Source organism: Ostrea edulis, chromosome 5 (genome assembly GCF_947568905.1).
Source record: "Ostrea edulis chromosome 5, xbOstEdul1.1, whole genome shotgun sequence".
NCBI lineage: Eukaryota > Metazoa > Mollusca > Bivalvia > Ostreida > Ostreidae > Ostrea > Ostrea edulis.
The window spans coordinates 17170179-17193455 of NC_079168.1; the positions used below are offsets into that span (position 1 = coordinate 17170179).

Here is a 23277-nt window from a genome sequence, read left to right on the forward strand (position 1 = left end):
ACCACTTCGTGTCAGTATACGTCATGGAAAGTATGTCAATGTGAGGCGTTGCAGTTCATACCCTAATATTTACATTTCCGATGATTTCCCTTTGATTCTTTACCATTTGTAATGATACTATTTAGAAAGAATGTAAATATAAGAAATAATTTCATATTTGAAATGCATAAGGGTATGAACTGCATTGCTTCACACTGGCGTGACGTGTCGTAATTCATGCCCTTATGTACATTCAAAAATGTGAAATCTATCTCTGAAAAATTTTCAAAATTGAATATCATTTCATATATTTACGTTATAATTTTATTTATGTCGGAATACCCAGCCATTATTATAGACATAAATATATTCATCTGTATTCATACGCATTGTTTGCAATTGCAACGCATTTATGAGGAAATGGCCATTATTACAATTTATAGAGACATCGAGGGCAAGAACATTGAAAATGTAAACATTTTGATGTCCTTATAAGTATCCTTATTTGAATTCTGTCCATAATTTTACGACTCATCAAATTCACGACATCCTCTGCCATAACACAATTTCATCAAATGAGCTATTATTTGCACTGAGCAAGAAGCTCGCGGACATTAGCAATCACTCAGGTACATGTATCATTAGACAGGCAACTAAAATATGACTTGTTGCAACATCTGAAAAGTTGATGTTTTTATTTTTAAATTGAGAATAAATAGAATGCCACTCCAAATCCCTCAGACCGTTACAGATACACCAGACCGTTACTATTTTACACAGACCGTTACAGGTACACCAGACCGTTACAGATACACCAGACCGTTACTATTTTACACAGACCGTTACAGATACACCAGACCGTTACTATTTTACACAGACCGTTAGAGGTGTATATTTTACACCAGACCGTTACAGAGGTACATTTTACACCAGACCGTTACAGATGTACATTTTACACCACACCGTTACAGATGTACATTTTACACCACACCGTTACAGATGTACATTTTACACCACACCGTTACAGAGGTACATTTTACACCACACCGTTACAGATGTACACTTTACACCACACCGTTACAGGTGTATATTTTACACCACACCGTTACAGAGGTACATTTTACACCACACCGTTACAGAGGTACATTTTACACCACACCGTTACAGATGTACATTTTACACCACACCGTTAAAAATGTACATTTTACACCACACCGTTACAGATGTACACTTTACACCACACCGTTACAGGTGTATATTTTACACCACACCGTTACAGATGTACATTTTACACCACACCGTTACAGATGTACATTTTACACCACACCGTTACAGATGTACATTTTACACCACACCGTTACAGATGTACACTTTACACCACACCGTTACAGGTGTATATTTTACACCACACCGTTACAGAGGTACATTTTACACCACACCGTTACAGAGGTACATTTTACACCACACCGTTACAGATGTACATTTTACACCACACCGTTAAAAATGTACATTTTACACCACACCGTTACAGATGTACACTTTACACCACACCGTTACAGGTGTATATTTTACACCACACCGTTACAGATGTACATTTTACACCACACCGTTACAGAGGTACATTTTACACCACACCGTTACAGATGTACATTTTACACCACACCGTTACAGATGTACATTTTACACCACACCGTTAAAAATGTACATTTTACACCACACCGTTACAGATGTACACTTTACACCACACCATTACAGGTGTATATTTTACACCACACCGTTACAGATGTACATTTTACACCACACCGTTACAGATGTACATTTTACACCACACCGTTACAGATGTACATTTTACACCACACCGTTACAGATGTACATTTTACACCACACCGTTACAGATGTACATTTTACACCAGACCGTTACAGATGTACATTTTACACCACACCGTTACAGGTGTACATTTTACACCAGACCGTTACAGATGTACATTTTACACCAGACCATTACAGATGTACATTTTACACCAGACCGTTACAGATGTAAATTTTACACCAGACCGTTACGGCACACGTAAGTTGATTTAAAACGATAATAATCGGTTGATGATAATTTTAATAAACACAAGAATCACCAGTGTATGGTACTCTTTATAATATCGGAGGGAACATCTTCACTAGCCAAGGGTTCACGCGAAGATGCCGAGGGAAATGAAATACACCTTTATAAGTTTACATAAATTCATTCAACGAATTTGTTTACAAAATATGTTTATGATAGATCAATAACAATTTACAATTTTATTAAAATTAACCAACGGAAACCTGAAATCAGTGATACGTACATCATTTCATTCTCTACCCAGAGTTCCGTGCGCTACTCGTACTACACCTCTGTCAATCGATTTTTACTTGTAAAAGTTTCTGATATCCAACATTTATGTTTTGGACATTTACTTTCAACTAAGCTAATTTCAATACAACGAATGCATGAATAAGTGAAGTTATCATGTTTAATGTTGTAAAAAAATAAAGTATATATTAATAGAATAGATCCATTACCTCGCTCTTTAGAACATATTTACTGCTAATTATAATATTTTACTATTTTTAATTTTATCGACCAATGAAAAAAGGGCTATCGCGAAATTATGTCAACTTCCGTCAATCTTTCACCGATTTTTCGCATTTCAGAAGCAGTAGACGATATTTGACGGTTGATTATAGCCGATAAATGGACTCTATTTCCAGTTCACCATGACAATGCGAGAGGTAAGACCTTGACAGAGTTGCTTCTAATCGGTAGGGGTCTAATTATCATATTATTTCGAACTTTTCGCCGAAATTTTCAAGGTATCACACCAGAAATTATTTTCACTATATATTACTATAGAAGGAAAAAATCAGTTTACAGAATTGATACCGAATAACGCTGTTGGAAATGTTCTATGTTACCTATTTCGTCTGCCGACACCGGAAAAACAACACCCTACGCGGCATTTTCGAAAACAAAATTACCCGCAAACAAGACTACCCTCAAATCCACGTGTGTTTTTTACATGTGTGTAAACAGCCGGAGTGCACCTCAGGAAGTAGCCTCAGCTACCAACAGCAAATAGTTCCTTTGTATACACTTGGTTATTTCAACAAATTACACAAAATTTCCTAATCAGGGGTACAAAAATTAAGAGAAAAGAAGAAGAGGAAATGAGAAAAATCACGCAAGGAAAAAAAATATCGCTTTAAATATATGAAATTACAATTGAGTTCATTTTGATTGGACAATTACCGGTGTGATACCTTCAAGCGATGCAGCTGGTAAAACAGAAAACCAAGATGGCGGCGTGATATACCTTGTGAATATTATGTTTACAGAAGACATTTTTTTATATATATATTTAAAACGTCGAGTGCCTGTGTATGGGGCTCAGTCAACGAGTGCGTTTTAAATGAAAAGGTGTTGAGCTTTTTACTTGATATTGAAATACGAGCCGAGTTGCATTAATTTCACCGTTCCTACGACACAACTACTTTTCAATGTCTCCTCCAACACAATGCAGCATAAATCCAGTAACCACTTGTTCTCTTCCTTTATATCTTCTGCACAGTAACTGTACTTGACCAGGCTTGGATTTCTCGAAAAAAAATCTCAAACTTAAGTTTGAGTTTTCTTTTATTTGAGAAGTCAAAATTTATGTTAAATCTCAAGTCCAAGTTTCGACTTAAGTTTCTTTCGAGAAATCCAGGCCTGAATGCACAGCCGTTTTGTTGTTGTTTTCATTGTTACATAGATGTATTCCTACGCGCCCTTTCAAAAATGCTAATTCAAGCTTTTTGATAGGAGAAAATATTTGGTGGGTTTTTTTTTTATTTTTATCTTAAGGTAGAGACGGATAGCAACCACGTGATCAGTAAAAATCGTGTATATTCACGTGAATTTATTTTCCGGAATTCCGTACACCGTCATAGAGTAGTTGAAAAACATAAAGGGGTTCCGAAAGTACAAGTTGTTGCTGTGACTGACTCGATGATTGAGGGGGTCGTCTCGACGAAAGATAGAGACAGTTGGCCATAGTTTAGATTAGGAATACGTCAATGTAATAATAGTGGACCAAATGTTTCGTCCGTGCAGAATGGCACTTTTTACCTCACGACCATGCATAGCTGCGCTACGTAAACAATTTTACAAAGTTGTTGATGTAGCGTGATCGTGATGTCTGACTCCGAGTGCTGCGAGTTTCAATACTGTTTATGTAGTCATTGAGAGTTTAAACAAAGTTTCTTCTGAGAAGAGGGATTCGATGGATGCATTCAACGTGGACAACGAGATTATAATTTCGTTTGGTAAGTGAAAAAATATGGCAAATTAAATTTGTATTCAACCCACTTTTCCTCTGCTATTTCACAACGTGATTTTATAATAACATCTATAAACACACAACTTGGAGATGTTTCATTTTCTTTGCATTTATGTATTCCATATGTGCCCAAAATATAACTCCTACATGCTCATGTAATTGTAAATGAATATCATGTATATGCCACATTGAAAAAAATAGGGCTCTCCCAAGTTTTTTTTTTGGGGGGGGGGGGGGTGTTGCACTAAATTTCTATTTGGTATACATGATAGTACTTATAATATCTTGAAATTTCATTGACCTAAGAGATATTTCAAATCTGGGGTTTCATGTTTCACACAAGCATGCAAGTCTACAATTTAAAATTTTAATATTTTGTAAAATCACAAGCCCTCTCATAGGCAAATGTATGTATTGTATGAACGTAAGATATGTATGTCCTTCTCTTGACCCACACTTGGTAAAGGAGACATGTCTGATAAATCTAGAGTTGACTTGTTTTGATATTATTAGAATGAACTGGCAGTTTATCGTATGAAAACATATCTGTCATCTCATATTGCAATATGATAATCATGATGTTTATTCACCTCATTAAGGGGGGGGGGTGTGTATTGGGTATGTACAGTTTAAATAGAAGTTAGCTATAACAATATAAAGTAAATAACAATCATTCAGATGTACTACTACTGCAAGCGTTCACATTGCTGCAACGAATGTGACAGTATTATTGAAAAATTTGCCAATTACATATATAGCTGTTCATTACTAAGAAAAGTTGATTTATCATGAACTTGTAAATTTTATTTTTCATCTATCTTTTGGATAATCACTCTTTTATGATTTATGTATATGAACTTTGTATTCTTTGTATGCCCTCTGGGGAGTCTGGGCCCAAAATTGGAAATAAATTACTTACTTACTTACTTTAACATAGTGTTACATATGTAATACTGATTTCAGACAAGATTTTAAAAATTAACATAATAAATGTAATTTTCAATATATCAGTATATTAAAGTTCACTGAAGATGCATTGAGACACACATTTTAAAATTGACATTGTCTGACACAGTATAATTAATGATTAATACTGACTGTGCAAATATTAATTATGATGATTTTTCCCCTAAGTGTCATCCTAAGGACCAGTGCAAGTTGAAATGGGCTTCGAGTCAACAACTTCAACAGCAATTTGCCTTGAAAATCAGCAAGAAAGGTACAGTATTTTCTAAGATAATTTTTTTTATTTTAACACCAGACATTTGTAAAGACAATTCTTAGTATATTAAATAATCATATTCATCTTTTTTTCAATATTTGAATATACAGAATATATTTTAACAGGTACTTCATTTACATTGATGATGTCATATCCCCTGGACCCCACAACTTTACAGGTTACAGAGAAAATTCAAGAACTTCTGCACAATGTGGGACTTGGATAGAATCAATAATGTATTTGTGAGCCCAGATATATTGTGCATTGGCAGTGCAACATACTAAAGTGTGAATTTAATTGAAAACAAGTACATGTACTCATGTATACTATTATATGTCTTTCTTAAAGACAATAATATTGCATAAATGTAGATGAAGTGTCATTGTTGATTATTCTAAGTTTTTGATATATCAAAATCAGTAAACATTTCTAAATGAAAATAAAATACCAATTTTATAATTTTTAATCAGTGTGTTTGAATTTCTCATTTTCTACCCCCCCCCCCCCCCCCCCCCCCCCCCCCCCCCCCCCCCCAACACATTCAGTGCATATATATCGTGAACTGGGAGAAATTAGAAATAGATAATGCAGTATGCATGCATTCTGAGTTATCCAATAGCGAGTTTTTGTTTCAGTGTGAGACTACAAGTAGGACTCATAAACTTATGAAGATACATATATATTTGTGAGAGCAAGATAGCTGATATGGGCCTCGAGATCCATGGGTCGAGCCACGGGGGTGGTCTAGAGGTTAGAGCATTCGCCCCGCATGCAGAAGGCTGAGGTTCGAATCCCGGCCGCGACAGACCTAAGCCGTTAAAACAGGTAATGGAAGTTCCATTGCCAAACACTCGGCATCAGGTGTGAATGTCACGGGTCCTCGGATATGACCTTAAAAACGGATTCCCAGTGTCACAGTAGGTGTGGCACGCTAAAGAACCCTCACTGCTCAATGGCCGTAAGCGCTGAGCAAAGGCCTAAATTTGAAGCCCTTCACCGGTCTTGGTGACGTCTCCATATGAATGAAAAATGCTCGAGAGAGAGAGACGTTAAACAAGATACAATCAATCAATCCATGGGTCGCTTGGGTTGAAATCTTTCTATTGATATTGAATATAAAGTTGTTATTTAAACATATTTGGTGCACTATGCTGTATAATCATATCAATTTCTTCAAATAGGTAAGCATGTCTGGTTATTGTAGAAAATTGTATGAAAAATAACTGAATATTAATGCAATCATTGTGAGTGCAAAAAGGTCAATTGCAAGAGCACATACATAAATGCATTGGGTGATTTAACGGGGGGGGGGACAACCTGCGCGAGCCCCCCTAAAATTTTCAAGTTTAAGGTAAATCGTGGTATGTTGTTTAGAAAAATGTATACGATAAAAGAATCAATAATTTCCTCCACTCTCGGAGAAATAAATGTCTGAAAAAACGTTTTGATTTATTGAATTACTTTTAGACCCCTGCCTCATACAGTCCCCCCCCCCCCCCCCCCCCCCCCACCCACCCCCCGATTACAGTTCCCGATCCGCCCCTGAAATAGCTTATAGAAACCTTCTTATTGTCATGTTCAATTCTCAGAGGTAATTTGGGATCGAATGCTTAAACATTTTAAGTTATTAAAAAGTCAGTTTATCTCTGCTGGCTAAATCCTTCTTCTCAATGCGCCGAGTGCAATTCATGATGTCTATGTTCCTGCTCATTCTTTCTCCATACCATGCAGTATATTAAAGGGGTTGGGATGTAATGGAGACATTTGTTTTAACAAATATAAATTGTATTTCTATTTTTTGTGGGGATTTTTATGTGGGAAAACTCTAATATTAATCATCAAATGTGATGACGTATGATAAATTTATATTCTGAGTGTAAGTGCACAAAGGTCAACAACGAGAACTACAACAGAGTATAAGCTAAAATTTGAAATACATACTTTCTGTATTATATTTATTAATTTAAAAAAGGTATTACAAATAATCTTCGAATTTCAGCAAGCTTTTTTTGATGGATTGTTTACAACATCTTTTAATAATCCTTTTTCTTACGAAAATGTGTAGTTTGTAAAAAGGGGGTGGGGTTAGGAATTTTTTGCTAGTTCCATATTGAACCCCATTATGGTGTATAATTTTTTTTCTTATATTTAACTTACTAATAGACTAACCACTTAATGAAATAAAATAAGAAATTTGATGGGTAATTTTTTTGCAGCTAAAGCAAAAGTATGACCCTGTGTGCAAATATTGTGCACTATTTTAAGGTGATAGGCCAATGTAGCTTTGTTGAAGTAATGTTGTTGCATGTTAACAATGATTGCTGAACTTGAAATTGATGTGTAATATACAATTATGTGAAAGGTTGTTTGAAACCATATACGACAAGTTATGATCCTTTTTACAATAAAAATGTTATAGCTCTATTTGTATATTGCTCTCTACTTATTTTTCTTCACTTTTTACGCTTTGCAAAGACTAAAGAAGGTGCTATTAAAATTGCCATATTTCTCAAAAACAAGGTCGATTACCAACATTGATTTTTTAATATGTTTTATATCAAAGCTTCATCATAAACATATATCGAAATTAAAAAAAATCAATGGTTAATTTTTTTAGCATCAACCTATCAATCTCTACCTTAAACGTAAAATTGGACGGAAAACTTTTTCATCGATGCGCTACGCGCATTGATGAAGTTTTCCGTCCAATTTTTTGTTTGATACATGCATCAAACAAAGAATTATACAGTAAGTTTCATTTCTTAATAAACTAAAAAGTAGCACAATCTTCGATTACAACTAATGAAAACATCAAACACATGTGTGTAGCGTTTCTTTAAATACCAGAAATGTGAAATTTCCAAAGAATACGCGCATGATTCAAACATAAGTAGAATATAACCCCCAAATAGGATCCATACATACAATGAAAAAAGAAAGAAGAAACAGCATAAAAATGAGTATTAACTATGATCAACATAATATATGTCACAACCATGACAGCATCGTATTTTGGATTCATTAAGTACATTTCATATACATCTTTTCGAATGATAATCAGTATTTCCGATAATTAGTAACCGATATATATTCATTTGATAATATGAATTAAGCGGCTCACTACAAATTCCATCTCTATCAATACTTTACTTAACCACCTTAGACCTTATAACATTTGAAGAAGAAAAATTTCGCGAGGCATTTTGACGGAACTTTTATTTTTTAAAACAACATCCAAAGTTACGGAGGAATGCTATACCAGAGAATGGTGTAAGCTTTTTGGCAGCATAGCATTCACAAATATTCATCAGACCACATGAAAGTTAGGGTAACTGGGGTCAACAATTGAGACGTCACCAGTTGTAGGTGAAGTACCACAAATTTAGACCCTATGGTTAGCATTCAGGACCTCAACAGTGAGGGTTCTTTATCGTGCCAACGGGATTTACACATGTATCAGGAAGGGATAAAATGCAACGGAACAGACCAGGATTCTAACCTGGGCCCCCTGAATCTCTAGTCAGGTGCTCTAGCAACTGACCTATCTGGCCACCGGCGATCGAACCCAGCTGACCGCTACATTCCTCCCTCCTTAAGTGTCTTCGCCATCAAAGACGCACAACCCAAATTCTTTTGCCCCTGGCAGGACTTTTACCTGCAAGTTCAGAGGTGGACAACGGCACCAACTGTAACAGGAAGGGAGAAAATGTAACGGACCAGACTGGGATTCGAACCCGGGCCTCCTGAATCTTTAGTCAGGTGCTCTTCCCACTGAGCTACCCAGTCCGATATCCACGGTCCGTATAGCCTTAATTACTACATTCCTCCCTCCTTAATTTGTCTTCGCCCTCCAAGATACACTCAACAGTTTCTTTTCGCCCCTGGCAGGACAACCTGCAGTGCAGGAGTGGTCAATGGCACCAACTGTAGTATATAGGAGAGAGGAGCAAATCGTTGGCAATCGAACCGCGATCTTGTCTGTTGCATTTTTTCCCTTCCTGTTATATTTGGTGTTGTTGACAATCCAGGTTCGAATCCTGGTCACGGCACCAAATGTAGTATATATATATATATATATATATATATATATATATATATATATATAAAAGTATATAAAAGTAGCCCCCACTTACGCAACTTTAGTTTTGGGCTTTCTTGAGGAGAAACTATTTACAGAATGTAAATCAGCTTTTGGAAAAGAATTTGGCCTGTATATTGAGAATAACTGGAAACGCTATTTGGATGATTGCTTTATTTTTTGGACCAAATCTTTACAAGATCTACAACACTTCCACAACATGCTAAATCACCTACACAATAACATACGATTTACAATGGAAATTAACGAAAATGAATTACCATTTTTAGACATCCTGATTGTAAAGGAGGGGGTGAAAACCATAACAGATCTCTACTACAAGAATACAGATTCCCATCAATATTTGATGTTTAACTCATGCCATCCATCTCACACCAAACGAAACATCCCTTTTAACATGGTCCGGAGAATTTGCACAATAGTAATAGATGAGGATCGCAGAAATACAAGATTATCTGAACTTAAGACATTTTTATGCAGACAGAAATACCCACCAAAATTAATTGAAACAGCTATACAAAAGGTTAAAGAAACTCCCATCACAGAATTGCGAACTACTAAACAACTTGAAGAAACCAACAACAAAATTCCTTTCGTTCTTACACACAACCCGAGAAATCACAACATATTCAAAACAGCAAAGCAGTTATTCCCTATTCTTCAACAATCAGAAACATTAAATGACCTCATTCAACCCACGGATATACTCCACAGCAGACGTCAACCACCAAATTTGAAAAACATTCTCACTAAAGCCAAATTTACATCAAACCCCGAAAAACCAGCAGTCTTCAAATGCGAGGATCCACGATGCGGTACTTGCCAATTTATACAAACCGGCCACTCCATAACTTTCAAAAACGGAATGAACTTCAAAGTAAATTTAACTATGACGTGTAAATCTAAAAATCTACTTTATTGTATGACGTGCCCTACATGTGGAGAAAACTATATAGGACAAACAGGAACCAAATTGGCTGACCGTGTTCGTGTACATAAACAACAGATCAGAGATCCTACAATAAGAAACACACCGTGTAGCGGCCACTTTGATTCGTGCGGGGAAGGCAGTTTTTATATTTTCCCATTTTACAAAGTAAAAGAGGAAAATGAACAATTACGCAAAGCCAAGGAAAACTATTTCATAAAACTGTTTAAGCCGAAACTAAACTGTTAATATTTTTACTTCATGTTATTTAACATGTATATTTTACATAGAATGTCTCCTTTAATGTACAGGAATTTAGAGGCGCTTAAAACTTATAGACGGAACTGTTTAAAATATGTCTGTATTTTTTAAAAGTGCTTAACATTAACATTGTATAATGTTCTGACGTCACAATCATGACTGCATTATGTTTAACGTTGCCCACATAACGTCACGAAGATGACGTCATAATGGAACTTGTTTACATTGTTTAAAAATCTACTGACGAGCCCGCAGGGCGAAAGCGCTATAGATAAAAGTTTGAGCATTGGATTTTATTTTTTTTTTACTTTATTCTACCCCGATACCAAGAAAAAATAATTTATTGAATATATATATATATATATATATATATATATATATATATATATATATATATATATATATATATATACATGTATACATGTATGTATATATAGGAGAGAGAGAAAATATTTTCGGCTGGACAGGGAATCGAACCCGGCTTACCGCATAATTAAAATTAACTCGTAAATAACCACTTTTACTCCAATAAAAGAATGTTCAAATTAATTAAAAAATATTTATAATGTGACATATACTTTTCAATTCTCGTCTGAGTTTTTCTATGTTAAATGCATAAATAAAAGGGTTTACTACGGAATTTAAACAGGAGAGTGTAGCGACTATGAAGAGTTGTTTTTGTGTTAATGATTCAAAGAATGACGCGATGACCATTGGGCCTGTACAAATCAAAAGTGCCGTGATGATAAATCCAATTAGTTTCATAGAGCCAAACAATTTCTTATTCATGTGTTGCGTCAACTGATCATTTCCGGAGTAAGGTAGTGTTGTCATTTCATGGGATGTATTTGATGAATTTCCATTCTGATTCGCCTGCCAAGCGAACGTTCTTCTGTATCTTTGACGCATTCGACAAATAGTTAAGACGTAAAAGACAATTATCAGCGTTAATAGCAATATTGTCATAGACTGAAAATAAATAATCATAATTGGGTAACGCTTGCCAAATACACATTTGAATTTGCAAAAAGGCAGTTTTTCTGCCACATGACGATAATGAACCATGGATATGTTAAAACCAAGAACAACTAGCCAGAAAGCGATGTAAATAGCGTACTTCCGGTTGTTCTGCAGCAATTTTTTATCCAAGACTGATTCCGATATTTTGAGATATCGATGAAAACTGATCAGAAACGTTTGACAAAAGGAAAGCGTAATACTGCTGATAAACAATACACTGGTCATCACACATGGTACATAAAAGGTAGCCCATTGTGGTGTAAACAAACGCAACCCGCCAACACACATGCTCAATCCAAGAATCAAATCACTGATAGACAGGCAGAGGACTAGATTGTGGTGTGTGTTTTGTCTGAGTTCTTTGCTGACGATGAGAGTTAATAAAACCACGGCGTTAAGAACGAGGGCGGTTCCTCCGATGAGAAATGCTACAAGAGCCGATAACAAACGCCATCGATCCTCCGCTTCTCCTTTTGTAGTGCCATTCCAAACCGCCAGCATACTTCCCGTCGATGTTTCGTTGATTACGTATTCCAGGCACCCAGACATCCTGCACTACAAGCAGAATTACTACAATTAACTTTTGTTTAGATTTCAAATGTTTTGTTATTTCTATTCAATATTTCTTTCCATGAGATCAACAGAAAAGCCTCAAAGTAAAACACCAAAAAACATTAGTTGATAAAGAATAATAATTAATTTTAAAAGGGGGGCAAAAACCGTAAGGGAAAATGCGTCATCGTCATTATAACGGTAATCCCGTAAAACTACATTGTCTTTTGACTAAATATGATTAGCTTAGGAATCCACAAATAGAACTACCAGTATATGTTTTGAAGAAAATAATTCAAGTTGAAGGTCTTTTCAACATTTATATAAGGATAAATATTTGACAGACATGCGAGCGCTAGTTCGACTTCCTCATAAAAGACCGTTTAGAATAGCAGAAGAAAGGACGTAGAATTGCCAGGAAATGGTTGTTAATAGCGATTGCGTTTCTTTTCGACATGACCATTTGTATGTATACGGAAGTAATGAAGAGAAGATCACATGCTTTAAAATTGATAATGCGTTTTATAAATCTTTTTTTCATTATAAGCAATCATTTGGTAATGTCACCATTAAACATCTTTTTTGAAGCTACTGCTTTTTTTACTTATCAATGTGTAAGAAAAGGGTTACATAGGCTACCTTGCCAGTCACCTGATCCTTATCCTCATCCTTGTATATATTCACATGATAAAACGCTGGTTTAAATCAATTATATCTAGTTGTAAGATATATTTTGCATACATGTGCGAGGGCTGTTCGATACGCAATGTGTATTGTACGATATCTCAAAAGTATTCGACTGAAATAGTGAAATGAACATTACATCCCTTCAAAGTATTCTCCGCGGTTTGAAATACATAATTTCAATCTCTGAATCCATTTCTGAAATGCGTCACGGTATGCTGATTTAGGTAGACCTTTGAGGCACTGACAGATGGCTGAGCCAAGGATTTGTCAGGACTTGTAACGACGACCAGATAAGAACTTTTAAAGTTTTGGAAAAAAGAAAAAGTCACATGGGGCTAGATCTAGAGAGTATGGTGGGTGTGGCACGACGTTAACCTTCTCCGACTTCAAAAATTGCTTCACAAGCTCAGATGTACATGTATGTGATGGAGCATTATCATGAAGTAGACGAACATGCTTAAATACTGACACAGGGCATCGTTTAGGATAATATTTCTTGAGCTTTTTATGTACAGCATCTCGGTAACACCGACCTGTAACACTTTTGCCCTTCGACACCGGAATTTGTACGGCTATACCATCACAGGAGAAGAATATGCAATAACGAACCTTCTTTGTGCTTATGGTTGTTGTGGCAACTACAGACCTTCTACCGTGTTTAGTTAGCCATAAATAAATAAATAAATATCTATTCGGTATATACATACATACACACATACATAAATACCAAGGATAACCCATGAAAGCTCGAAAGCTTATTTCCAATGGGGTCTTTTGATGCACGGGTATTTGCGTTAGGGGGTCATTTATCTGGGAGGAAACCGGAGTACCCGGAGGAAACCCACGTGTCCGAGTGGGCAACCACCATACCCTATCACATACAACCACTGCCGATCACGGGGATCGAACTCGGGTCGCAGCGGTGAGAAACGAGAGCGATACCTCTGCGCTACCCGGACCCATATTTTGTTTCCAATTTTTCTTACTGGTTCGAAATAGTGAACCCATGTTTCGTCACCAGTAATAATGTTTGCAAATTGTCTTTGATTGAATTTGGGAATCATTTTGAGCAATTGCTTAGCGGTTTGTACTCGTACCCGTTTTTGGTTTTCTGTCAATATATGCGGTATCCATTTGGCAGAAATATTTCGTACTTTCAAAATACGCCCGCGAGCGATATGCCAACAGCTTCGGCAATATCACGAATCGTGTATCTGCCATCACTTTCAATTATTTCCTTGACTTTTGAGACATTTGCCTTGCAATCACAGATCGGCCAGTCACAGATCGGCCAGATTTTGCTGCATCTTTGACGGACTCTGTGACAGTCAGAAATTTCTTTCTCCACCTACGAACTGTCTCATACGATACCTTATCAGACCCATAAACTTCCCCCAATTCAGGAAAAATCTGCATTACCGAATGACCGAGTTTTGTGTGAACTTTCATATAAGCTCTAATTTCTTCAATATTCTCAACCCGCTTCCCAACCTTTTTACAACCATTTTTACAACAGTGGTCAACGACTGGTTCTATTGAAATGACTATAAATTTAAAATAATGTGGAGCTGAAGGCTCGTGTTTATACCGTTGGAAAGGTATTCAATAGAGCTATTCAAGAGTACCATCATTCACAAAATCATGCAAAGCACTATCAAGCTGTGGTACAATAGACATTACATATCGAACAGCCCTCGTATATGAATTCCAATTCTGCTTATGCTTTAGAAAGGAACAAAGACTAACGTCTCAAGTGCCACTTGACATACCACAGGATGATTTCTACCCCTTCACACGTACAGAATTTACCATCATATCTGGAGGATACTACGGACTACATGTACTTTGTAAAACTCCCAATCTCCGATTCAATTCCCTCATAACTATGGATGTCACGTCACTAGATACACTTACATTCCACATTACGAGGGTATCGAGACTTGCAGAGAAGTATGGACTAGTAGATCCCTCCAAAATCCTTCCACGGAGTCACTTACTTAGCTTCTGGAACATTTTCTCAAATGCATGTTCGATAGTGATTACTATCTCAAAATAAGTGGCACTACTATGGGAATCAAAATGACACCCTCTTATGACAACTTATTCATGGAAAACTGGAACTCAATCTGCTAATGAAATCACCCTGTTGGGTCTAAGTCGGGAGTGCTTTCAAACAGACAAAACAGTCTCAACGATTTTCAGGCCTTTGGCAACTCATACAAACAGTCTAAAATGGTGGAAATATCTTATTAGCAGAACACGTTCTTAGTTACCAATGCAACGATGTTTGATAACCAGACAGAGTTTACTCCTCACACCAAACCCACTGATTCTATTAATATCATGTTGACATCCACCCCATGTATTCAAAAGTGCACTAAAGGTTTAGCCATATGATTCCACCACATATGTGGTGACAGAAAAGTGCTGAAATGTGCAATCAGCAATTGATATGCCCAGGCAAGACAAACAGAAACAGTGTCATTTAAAGTCAGAATTTCGCAAATTCTCTGCCTATTATAATGATCTAATTTGCAAATAGAGCCTTTGACTAGTTTAAAGGCTGTCTGACGCGTTTCATACCAATTGTAAGGCCCATCGTTACTAATTTTGACTACAGATTACTCCGTTTACCTGATCAATTTATATAGGACTCACGACGGATGTGACAGGTCAATAGGGCATGCTTCTAGTCACCCGATTCCACCTCTGGTGTGTCCAGGGGTCTGTGTTTGCCCTGCTATTAATTTTGAATTCTTTATATGATTTATGAAAATGATCACTGTTCCTATCTTTAATTTTTCCCAGTCTCTCTTTTACTATAAAGTGATGATGAAGAGCAACAGGTTCTCCTTCATCACTATTTTACCATCATGTCCTTAAGAACCTTAACTGCATTCTAAAACAAAACATTTGTTCGTTTTACACAACGAATGACAAAAGTCTTCAAAACGCCGTGCATGGCTGTCTCTATATAAGGACATGGTGTTGAATACTAAACTAGATAATTTAATGCCGAATGGAGGCCTCAAAACTTGCAATGTTCTAAGATGTTTTCTATACAAACATGGTTCTTGCATCGAAACCGTAAGCAATCCTATCACAGGCCGCAATTAAATACTTGTTGATTTGTCCTGTAAAACCAATAATAGTAAACATCTCATCAGTAGCAAAGTTTGTCAGACGGTATCTAGTAACAGGAGAATTCCACAGACACATTAATAACCACCTATCCAACATCAAAACAAAAATACTCAAGGAAGTAGTTGGGGAATATGTACTTCATACTTGATGATGGATAAAAGAAGATGACAGTCTTCGTTATTAACCACGGTCTTAGTTGGTCAGATGCCAAGAGACGGGCAAAGAAAACTTTTGAACTGAATCCATTCCATCCTAACGGCATGGAGAGGTTCAATCACTATATGTTTATGCAAAATCTGTATTTCATTAAACTTTATGCATGCTAGAAATATATCTTTTACAGGAATTTTATTCACTGGGCGTAATAAAAAAAATTGTAAACTATTTGATACTGAAAGCGTTTACATTTTCTATGAATAATCATTTATCTATACATGTATTTTAAAAAGTAAAGGTAGAAAGGAATTATGAAACTACAAGGGGCATCCTGAAGTAGCAGGGAGTCAGCATCCCCTGTCGATCATATGAATGTAAGGCCTGACAGAACCATATAGATCTGCTGAGGGAGTGGATAGATTCAACAACTATTTGCCATCAGGCATCTCTATGTACGAAAGTTCATCTGCAAGCTGTTGAAATGTGTTCAAATGCATTTCTTTAAAAAAAAAAAAACAACGATGACAAATTGAATATTGAAGAGGTCAACAGTCTAACTACAAATTCTCAAATAATGGAATAGGAATGTACATGTATTTAATGGTTACACTTGTTGAGGACATCGATCACATCTAGAATGAATCCACGTTTTTGAAAGTTAATGTATGAGAAAAGATGGTTACAAAAGATCTGTTTAGTGGGGTTGTTTGATTCCATAAGACATAGGCGACCAAGGAACTGTAGTTTTCGTTAGTATATGCAAGGTGAAGATAACAAACAGTGATCAATCTCATAACTCCTACAAGCAATACAAAACAGTAAGTTGGGCAAACACGGACCCCTGGACACATCAGAGGTGGGATCAGGTGCCTAGGAGGAGTAAGCATCCCCTGTTGACCGGTCACACCCGCTGTGAGCCCCATATCCTGATCAGGTAAACGGAGTTATCCGCAGTCAAATCAGTGTGCCAAGAACGGCTTAACAATCGGTATGAAACACGTCAGACAGCATTTGACCCAATGCGAGGTTGTATTGACGAACTAGATCGTTATAACGACCATAGAATTTGCGAAATGCTGACTTCAATCGAGACTGTTGAAATCCCTGTACCATCAACTTCTTTGTCAGTAGCTTACCTCGATTTAAAAACTGACTATACCCAGAACAAGCTCTTGCATATCGAATCAGTTGAGATATATAAACACCATATGCAGGTGATAATGGAATATTGCTACATAAATGTGGGAAGTTGACGATGGAGAGGCTGAAATCATCCCGTTTGTCATACAGTTGAGTTGTCAGTTTGCCGTTAATGTGTACTTTCAATAAAATATCTAAGTATGAAGCAGAAGTGCACGACTCTGTGGTGTCCTTTATTTCGAGCTCACAGGGATATATCAAATTGACATATGAATGAAAGCTATCATTGTTAATAGACAAAACGTCATCGATATATCTAAATGTCGAATTGAAGGTCACAGCAAGAGATTTTTTCTTCTCACGTAGAAGTTTTTCAATAAATTCTGCTTCATATGAATATAAAAACAGGTCAGCTAACAAAGGAGCACAATTCGTGTCCATGGGAATTCCAACAGACTGTTGGAAGACCTGATCACCAAAGACCACGAAGATATTGTCAATGAGGAACTCTAGCATATTTTTTATTTTAACTTCAGAGTACTTGTGCGTGGAATCAGAGTGGTGTTTAACAAAGTACGTTTTTGAATGACTGATCACTAGATATGAATATTTCCGTTTTCCGTTTTTGTTGAGGAAGCAACTGTCTATGATGTCAAAAAGTCTAGTCTTTAATTTATCGTGAGGAATGGTCGTGTATAGTGTTGAAAAGTCATAGGTTTTAATGCTATTGATTTGGGAAAAATTCTGTGATTTCAAGTTTACTAAAAGTTCTTTAGAATTTTTTAGAATCAGAAATTAGAATTTCAGAAGCTATTGGTGAAAATCCAAAGAGTGACTCACACATGTCGAGAGGTAAAATCAGGTGCCTATTAGGAGTAAGCATCCCCTGTCGACCAGCCACACCCGCCGTGAGCCCTGTATCTCGATCAGGTAAACAGTAATCCGCAGTCAAAATCAGTGTGTAAAGAACGGCCTAACAATTGGTATGATACAGATCAGACATCATTTGACCCAATGATAGGTCATATTGGCAACCTAGATCTTTATAACGACCATGGAATTTGCGAAATGCTGACATCAACGAGACTGTTGAAACCCATGTAACATCAACTTGTTTGTCAGTAGCTTGCCTCCATTTAAAATTGACCATACGCAGAACAAGCTCTTCAGTATTGAATCAGTTTAGAAATTTACATCTGTAAACACCATATGCAGGTGATAATGGAATATTGCAACATAAATATGGCAAGTTGACAATGCAGAAGCTAAAGTCATAAAGTTGAGTTGTTTACCGTTAAAATCTATGTTAAATCTAAGTACGAAGCAGATGTGATCGGTTGTGTTTGATTTGGGCTCTTATAAGTAACTTTAGACATCCTTTTTGTTTTGTTATTTAATTCTATAATTTTGGTTGTGGATTTCCTGGATGTCGATTTCAACTTTTTCTTAGATTCTCAATGCAAGGTGAAGATAACGAACAGTGATCAATCTCATAACTCCTACAAGCAATACAAAATAGATAGTTGGGCAAACACGGACCCCTGGACACACCAGAGGTGGGATCAGGTGCCTAGGAGGAGTAAGCATCCCCTTTTAAGTGTTGATCGCAAATATAGATTGGAACCTAAGGGGGAAAAAACCTCTAGAAAAAATGCATAGTGAATCTATGTACCTGCGCTCGACATAATGTTTATACTCACAAACACAACTAGAATAAGTATACGTCCTTGTCTGACTCGTTTAAATCAGCAGATAATTTGACCTTTCACTTTTGTTTATCAAGTCGAGGCAGTTGGAAATCACATTGCAACTAGTACGTCCAACTAATCGGACTTGTTTTATACTTTTATACATTTCTATGACCAATCTAATAACAGTGATATAGTTTATTGCAGGGACTAACTGGGAATTCTTTATCGTGCTACGCCTACCTTGACATTAGACCTCCGTTTTAAGGTTATATTCGAAAGACCCGTGACTGCTACTTCTACTGACCGATGCTTGGTAAGTAAGTTAAACGTCTTAGGTTTGACGCAACTCTGGGATCGAGAATCGAACCAAGGCCGTCCAGTTGCTAAGCGAGCGCCTTAACCACTAGGCTAGAATTTCTTCACATTTTATTTTGAAACTCTTTTGTCCTACGGAAAGTGGACTGAAAATCTGACAATTTTAATTGTTACCGTACACATATACTGTAGAGGGATGTTTGGAATGAAACTAGGATGAGGGGATGTTTGCTTATTTAACAGATTTAAAGACAAAACCAATACAAACATTTGATTTGATTTTTATCGAATAACTAATTGAGAAGAATATAATTTTTTTATTTCGAAGGAATAAGAAAAGATGAAAAGGGTGTAAAATAACGGTAATTTAGGGCGTCACGTGACCTCAAGTGGAGACCCGAGAAGCAGAGTAAAGTACATTTGGGATGTGATTTGGTCGATCAGCACAACGATGGATAAACTGATGGTCTAGTTGAAGTTGGAAACGCAATTGTTCAACACAGATTTCGTCATAATTTTGCAAGTTCTGGAAAGGAACAACGACATGTTCATCGTCAGACTTCGTGGCTGTAGCATTTACTCTGAATTCAGTTTTGGTGAAGTGATATGTACGGTGTTCCATTGTGACTTAAACTTTGATATATCTTTTTTTTAATTGGCATACTCTTAATGAGTTTAGTTGCAGATTTTAAAAATATTAACAAATAGCGTTTTTAATTTCCATAAATTCAACACATTAAATCTTCTATCTGAGTATCTTAGACGCATGATTTGATGAGATATTCATACCATGCATCAAATCACAGCGAAATTTGGACTCTAGTACCTATATCTTATTTGCAACCAAAACATCATTTTTATCATTCACCCACACAAATTATATAAAATAATTGAGAGTTTGTATCAGTTTAATGGTGAAATTATACTTCATATGAAGTGTTTAAACGAGTCATTTTGGTGTAATGAGCCACCTTGAATAAATGTATTGTCATTCACACTATACATGATACCTAGCATAGCCAATACGGTTCAATAACACTGAGCTCCAAACACTTACATTTATACGTTAAATCCTTAGATCCAAACACCACGAATTAGATGTGACTGCCTCGTAGAATCCCTGGTTTCTGAGTATATCTGACGCCTTTATGCCTGATAATATGACTTTAACACAATATGCCTTTTCAATATATATATAATTATACGTCAGTGGTAAAAGGTAGCCAATGATTGGATACACGATACTAATATACCGTATACTTATAATCAGTATACAAATGTCAGCGAATCACAAACGTCAGTCTAATTAATAACTGATTATAGTACATTGTAAGATCAATATGAATTCCGTTTGATTTGAACAGTAATATTTTACATTTGCTTTTATTTCATCTGATAACAACCCCTCAGAATGTCTCTAGAAAGCATTTGGTGGCCTAAGTTCTTCCGGTGATATATGAATCCACAATTTTCAAGGGTTATGTCCCTTGGCTGTCAATATTTTATTAAAGAATGACTCGATACGTGTGCAATTACTCGTATGTACCCAGGTATAAAACATTTATTGAAACAAGGTATGAAAATCGTGACCGTCTAGGTCAATCGGAAAAGGGATAGGCGGGTTACTTATTAACTCGCCCTCGTGAACACACACACACACACTATAATCCAACAACACTCAACATCTAAAGTGTCGGATCTAATAGTAGATACGAGGCCAAATAAAAAAAGGATATAAAAAGCCCTAAAAATGACCAACGACACGAACAACAGTGAATTGTCAAATATTCGGGACGACCTGTCGATAAAAGCAATGAACTTTTAAACAGCTGTTTAATGATCCTAACTGCCCAATGAACTCTTAAATGAACATAACTGCCCAATGAACTCTTAAATGAACATAACTGGGCAGTTATGTTCATTATTTAAGAGTTCATTGCTATTTCTGTGCTTTATATAAAATATTTCAAATGCAATGTGTATCATGTATGATCCTCTTAAATGTACGTTAAATAACTGTATCCCATTTCCATTCTCAATGACCGTGTAGCGTGTGACAGCGTGGCGAGAATTCAATCGTCATCAAAAGCAAGTTGTTTTTTTTTTACTTGCCTAGACGAGCGGTCTAGCGCGCTGATTACATTCTGCTAGGAGATTTGGTTCCGCGGGTCGTGAGTTCATCCCCGGGTAGAGGCGGAAATGGGTTTCCAAATAAAGTAAATTTTTCTGTGCTTTAGATAGATAGATAGATATCCTAATGTGAAAAATTGGCTCAGTGTCCGGTAAAAGATTAAATAAAATATGACAACACGTTGTAAAACGTACAAGCGCTTTCATTTTTGAAAAAATCTGCAGACGTTTTACAGTATGAAAACAAATTAGTAACAAATATTTATTTATATACGATAATCTTGTCATTTATATTTGAAAATCTTGATTTATATCTAACACAATTATGTATATCTTATATCTATATCAGCACAGGGGTTACGCCCGTTTTGACCCAAAACTGGTTACGAGGAGATTCGGGTGAAAATGGGCTTAACCTCTGTGTTCATCACACTACAATTTGATTCACACTTTTATGGATTTCATGAATATAAAAAAAAACATAAATGATGTAGATCAATTCATTTACATGATGTAAATATCACGTTTGTGAGAAAAGAGTGTATTAAAAACATGCTATATTCGTCTTCAATTAACATTAACAGCAAAATAATAACTCAACTTTATGACAAACGGGATGATTTCAGCTTCTCCATCGTCAACTTTCCATATCTATGTTGCAATACATATTCCATTATCACCTGCATATAGTGTTTTTATCTCTCAACTGATTCGATACACAAGAGTTTGTTCTGCGTATGATCAGTTTTTAAATCGAGGCAGGCTATAAAACAAACAAGTGATGTTACAGGTTTTTTTAACAATCTCGTTTAAAGTCAACATTTCGCAAATTCTATGGTCGTTATAATGATCTACTTTGTCAATATGGCCTATGATTGGGTCAAATGCTGTTTGACGTGTTTCATACCAATTGTTAGGTCATTCTTGGCGCACTGATTTTGACTACGGATTACTCCGTTTACCTGATCAAGACATATGGCTCATGACGGGTGTGACCGGTCGACAGGGGATGCTTACTCCTCCTAGGCACCTGATCCCACCTCTGGTGTGTCCATGGGTACTTGTTTGCCCCACTATTTTGTATTCATTGTGGGAGTTATGAGATTACTCACTGTTCGTTATCTTCGCCTTTCATAAAAAACACAAAAAAGATGCTACACACAGGAGCCAGTAGCGTTATCAACATGATTGGATGAAGTACATTCTTTCTTTAGCAGTGATATCGACTGTGAAAGTTTTAATCATGACCGTTGAAACGAGCATGCTAAGTAGTATCCATATTTCAGGTGCCTGTGATGCTTGAAAAGTCTAGCAAAAATCGTCAATTTTAAAGTTGAATTGGTCATGGTAGCCTGTAGTGATTTGGGCGCTCGCTTCGCAATCGGGAGCCCCAAGGAAAAGTTCCAACAGACAGACAAGTCAGTGGAGGACAAAAATGAAAACTGAAGGAAGCTGCTAAACCGCTCCACCGAAGACATCCTACCTTCAGAAAAAGAACTGTTTTTCAGCGGCAATAACCGTCGAAGGCAGAGATCACGAAAGCCATTATGATTCTGTAAAATGGGAAGGCTGCAGCTAGGATTGGATGATATTCCAGCAGA

At 36.4% G+C, this 23277-nt stretch overlaps 1 protein-coding gene, 1 long non-coding RNA gene and 1 other non-coding gene across 3 annotated transcripts; 1 reads left to right on the forward strand and 2 right to left on the reverse strand.

The window, feature by feature from the left end:
* Positions 1-3857: 3857 nt before the first annotated feature.
* LOC125674007 (uncharacterized) lies at positions 3858-6019 on the forward strand. The gene is made up of 3 exons (XR_007369873.2): positions 3858-4317; positions 5466-5550; positions 5679-6019. It is a non-coding gene; the product is annotated as an uncharacterized LOC125674007 (long non-coding RNA).
* A 3247-nt stretch (positions 6020-9266) lies between these two features.
* Positions 9267-9339, reverse strand: Trnaf-aaa (transfer RNA phenylalanine (anticodon AAA)). The gene has a single exon. It is a non-coding gene; the product is annotated as a tRNA-Phe (tRNA).
* A 2051-nt stretch (positions 9340-11390) lies between these two features.
* On the reverse strand, positions 11391-12410 carry LOC125649867 (cannabinoid receptor type 1B-like). Its single transcript, XM_048877701.2, has one exon. The coding sequence runs from the start codon at positions 12408-12410 to the stop codon at positions 11391-11393; it is 1020 nt and encodes a 339-aa protein (XP_048733658.2).
* Positions 12411-23277: the final 10867 nt, after the last annotated feature.

Bases quoted from the DNA above. Each gene is read 5' to 3' on its own strand.
- LOC125649867 (XM_048877701.2), bottom strand. From the start codon at position 12,410: ATGTCTGGGTGCCTGGAATACGTAATCAACGAAACATCGACGGGAAGT.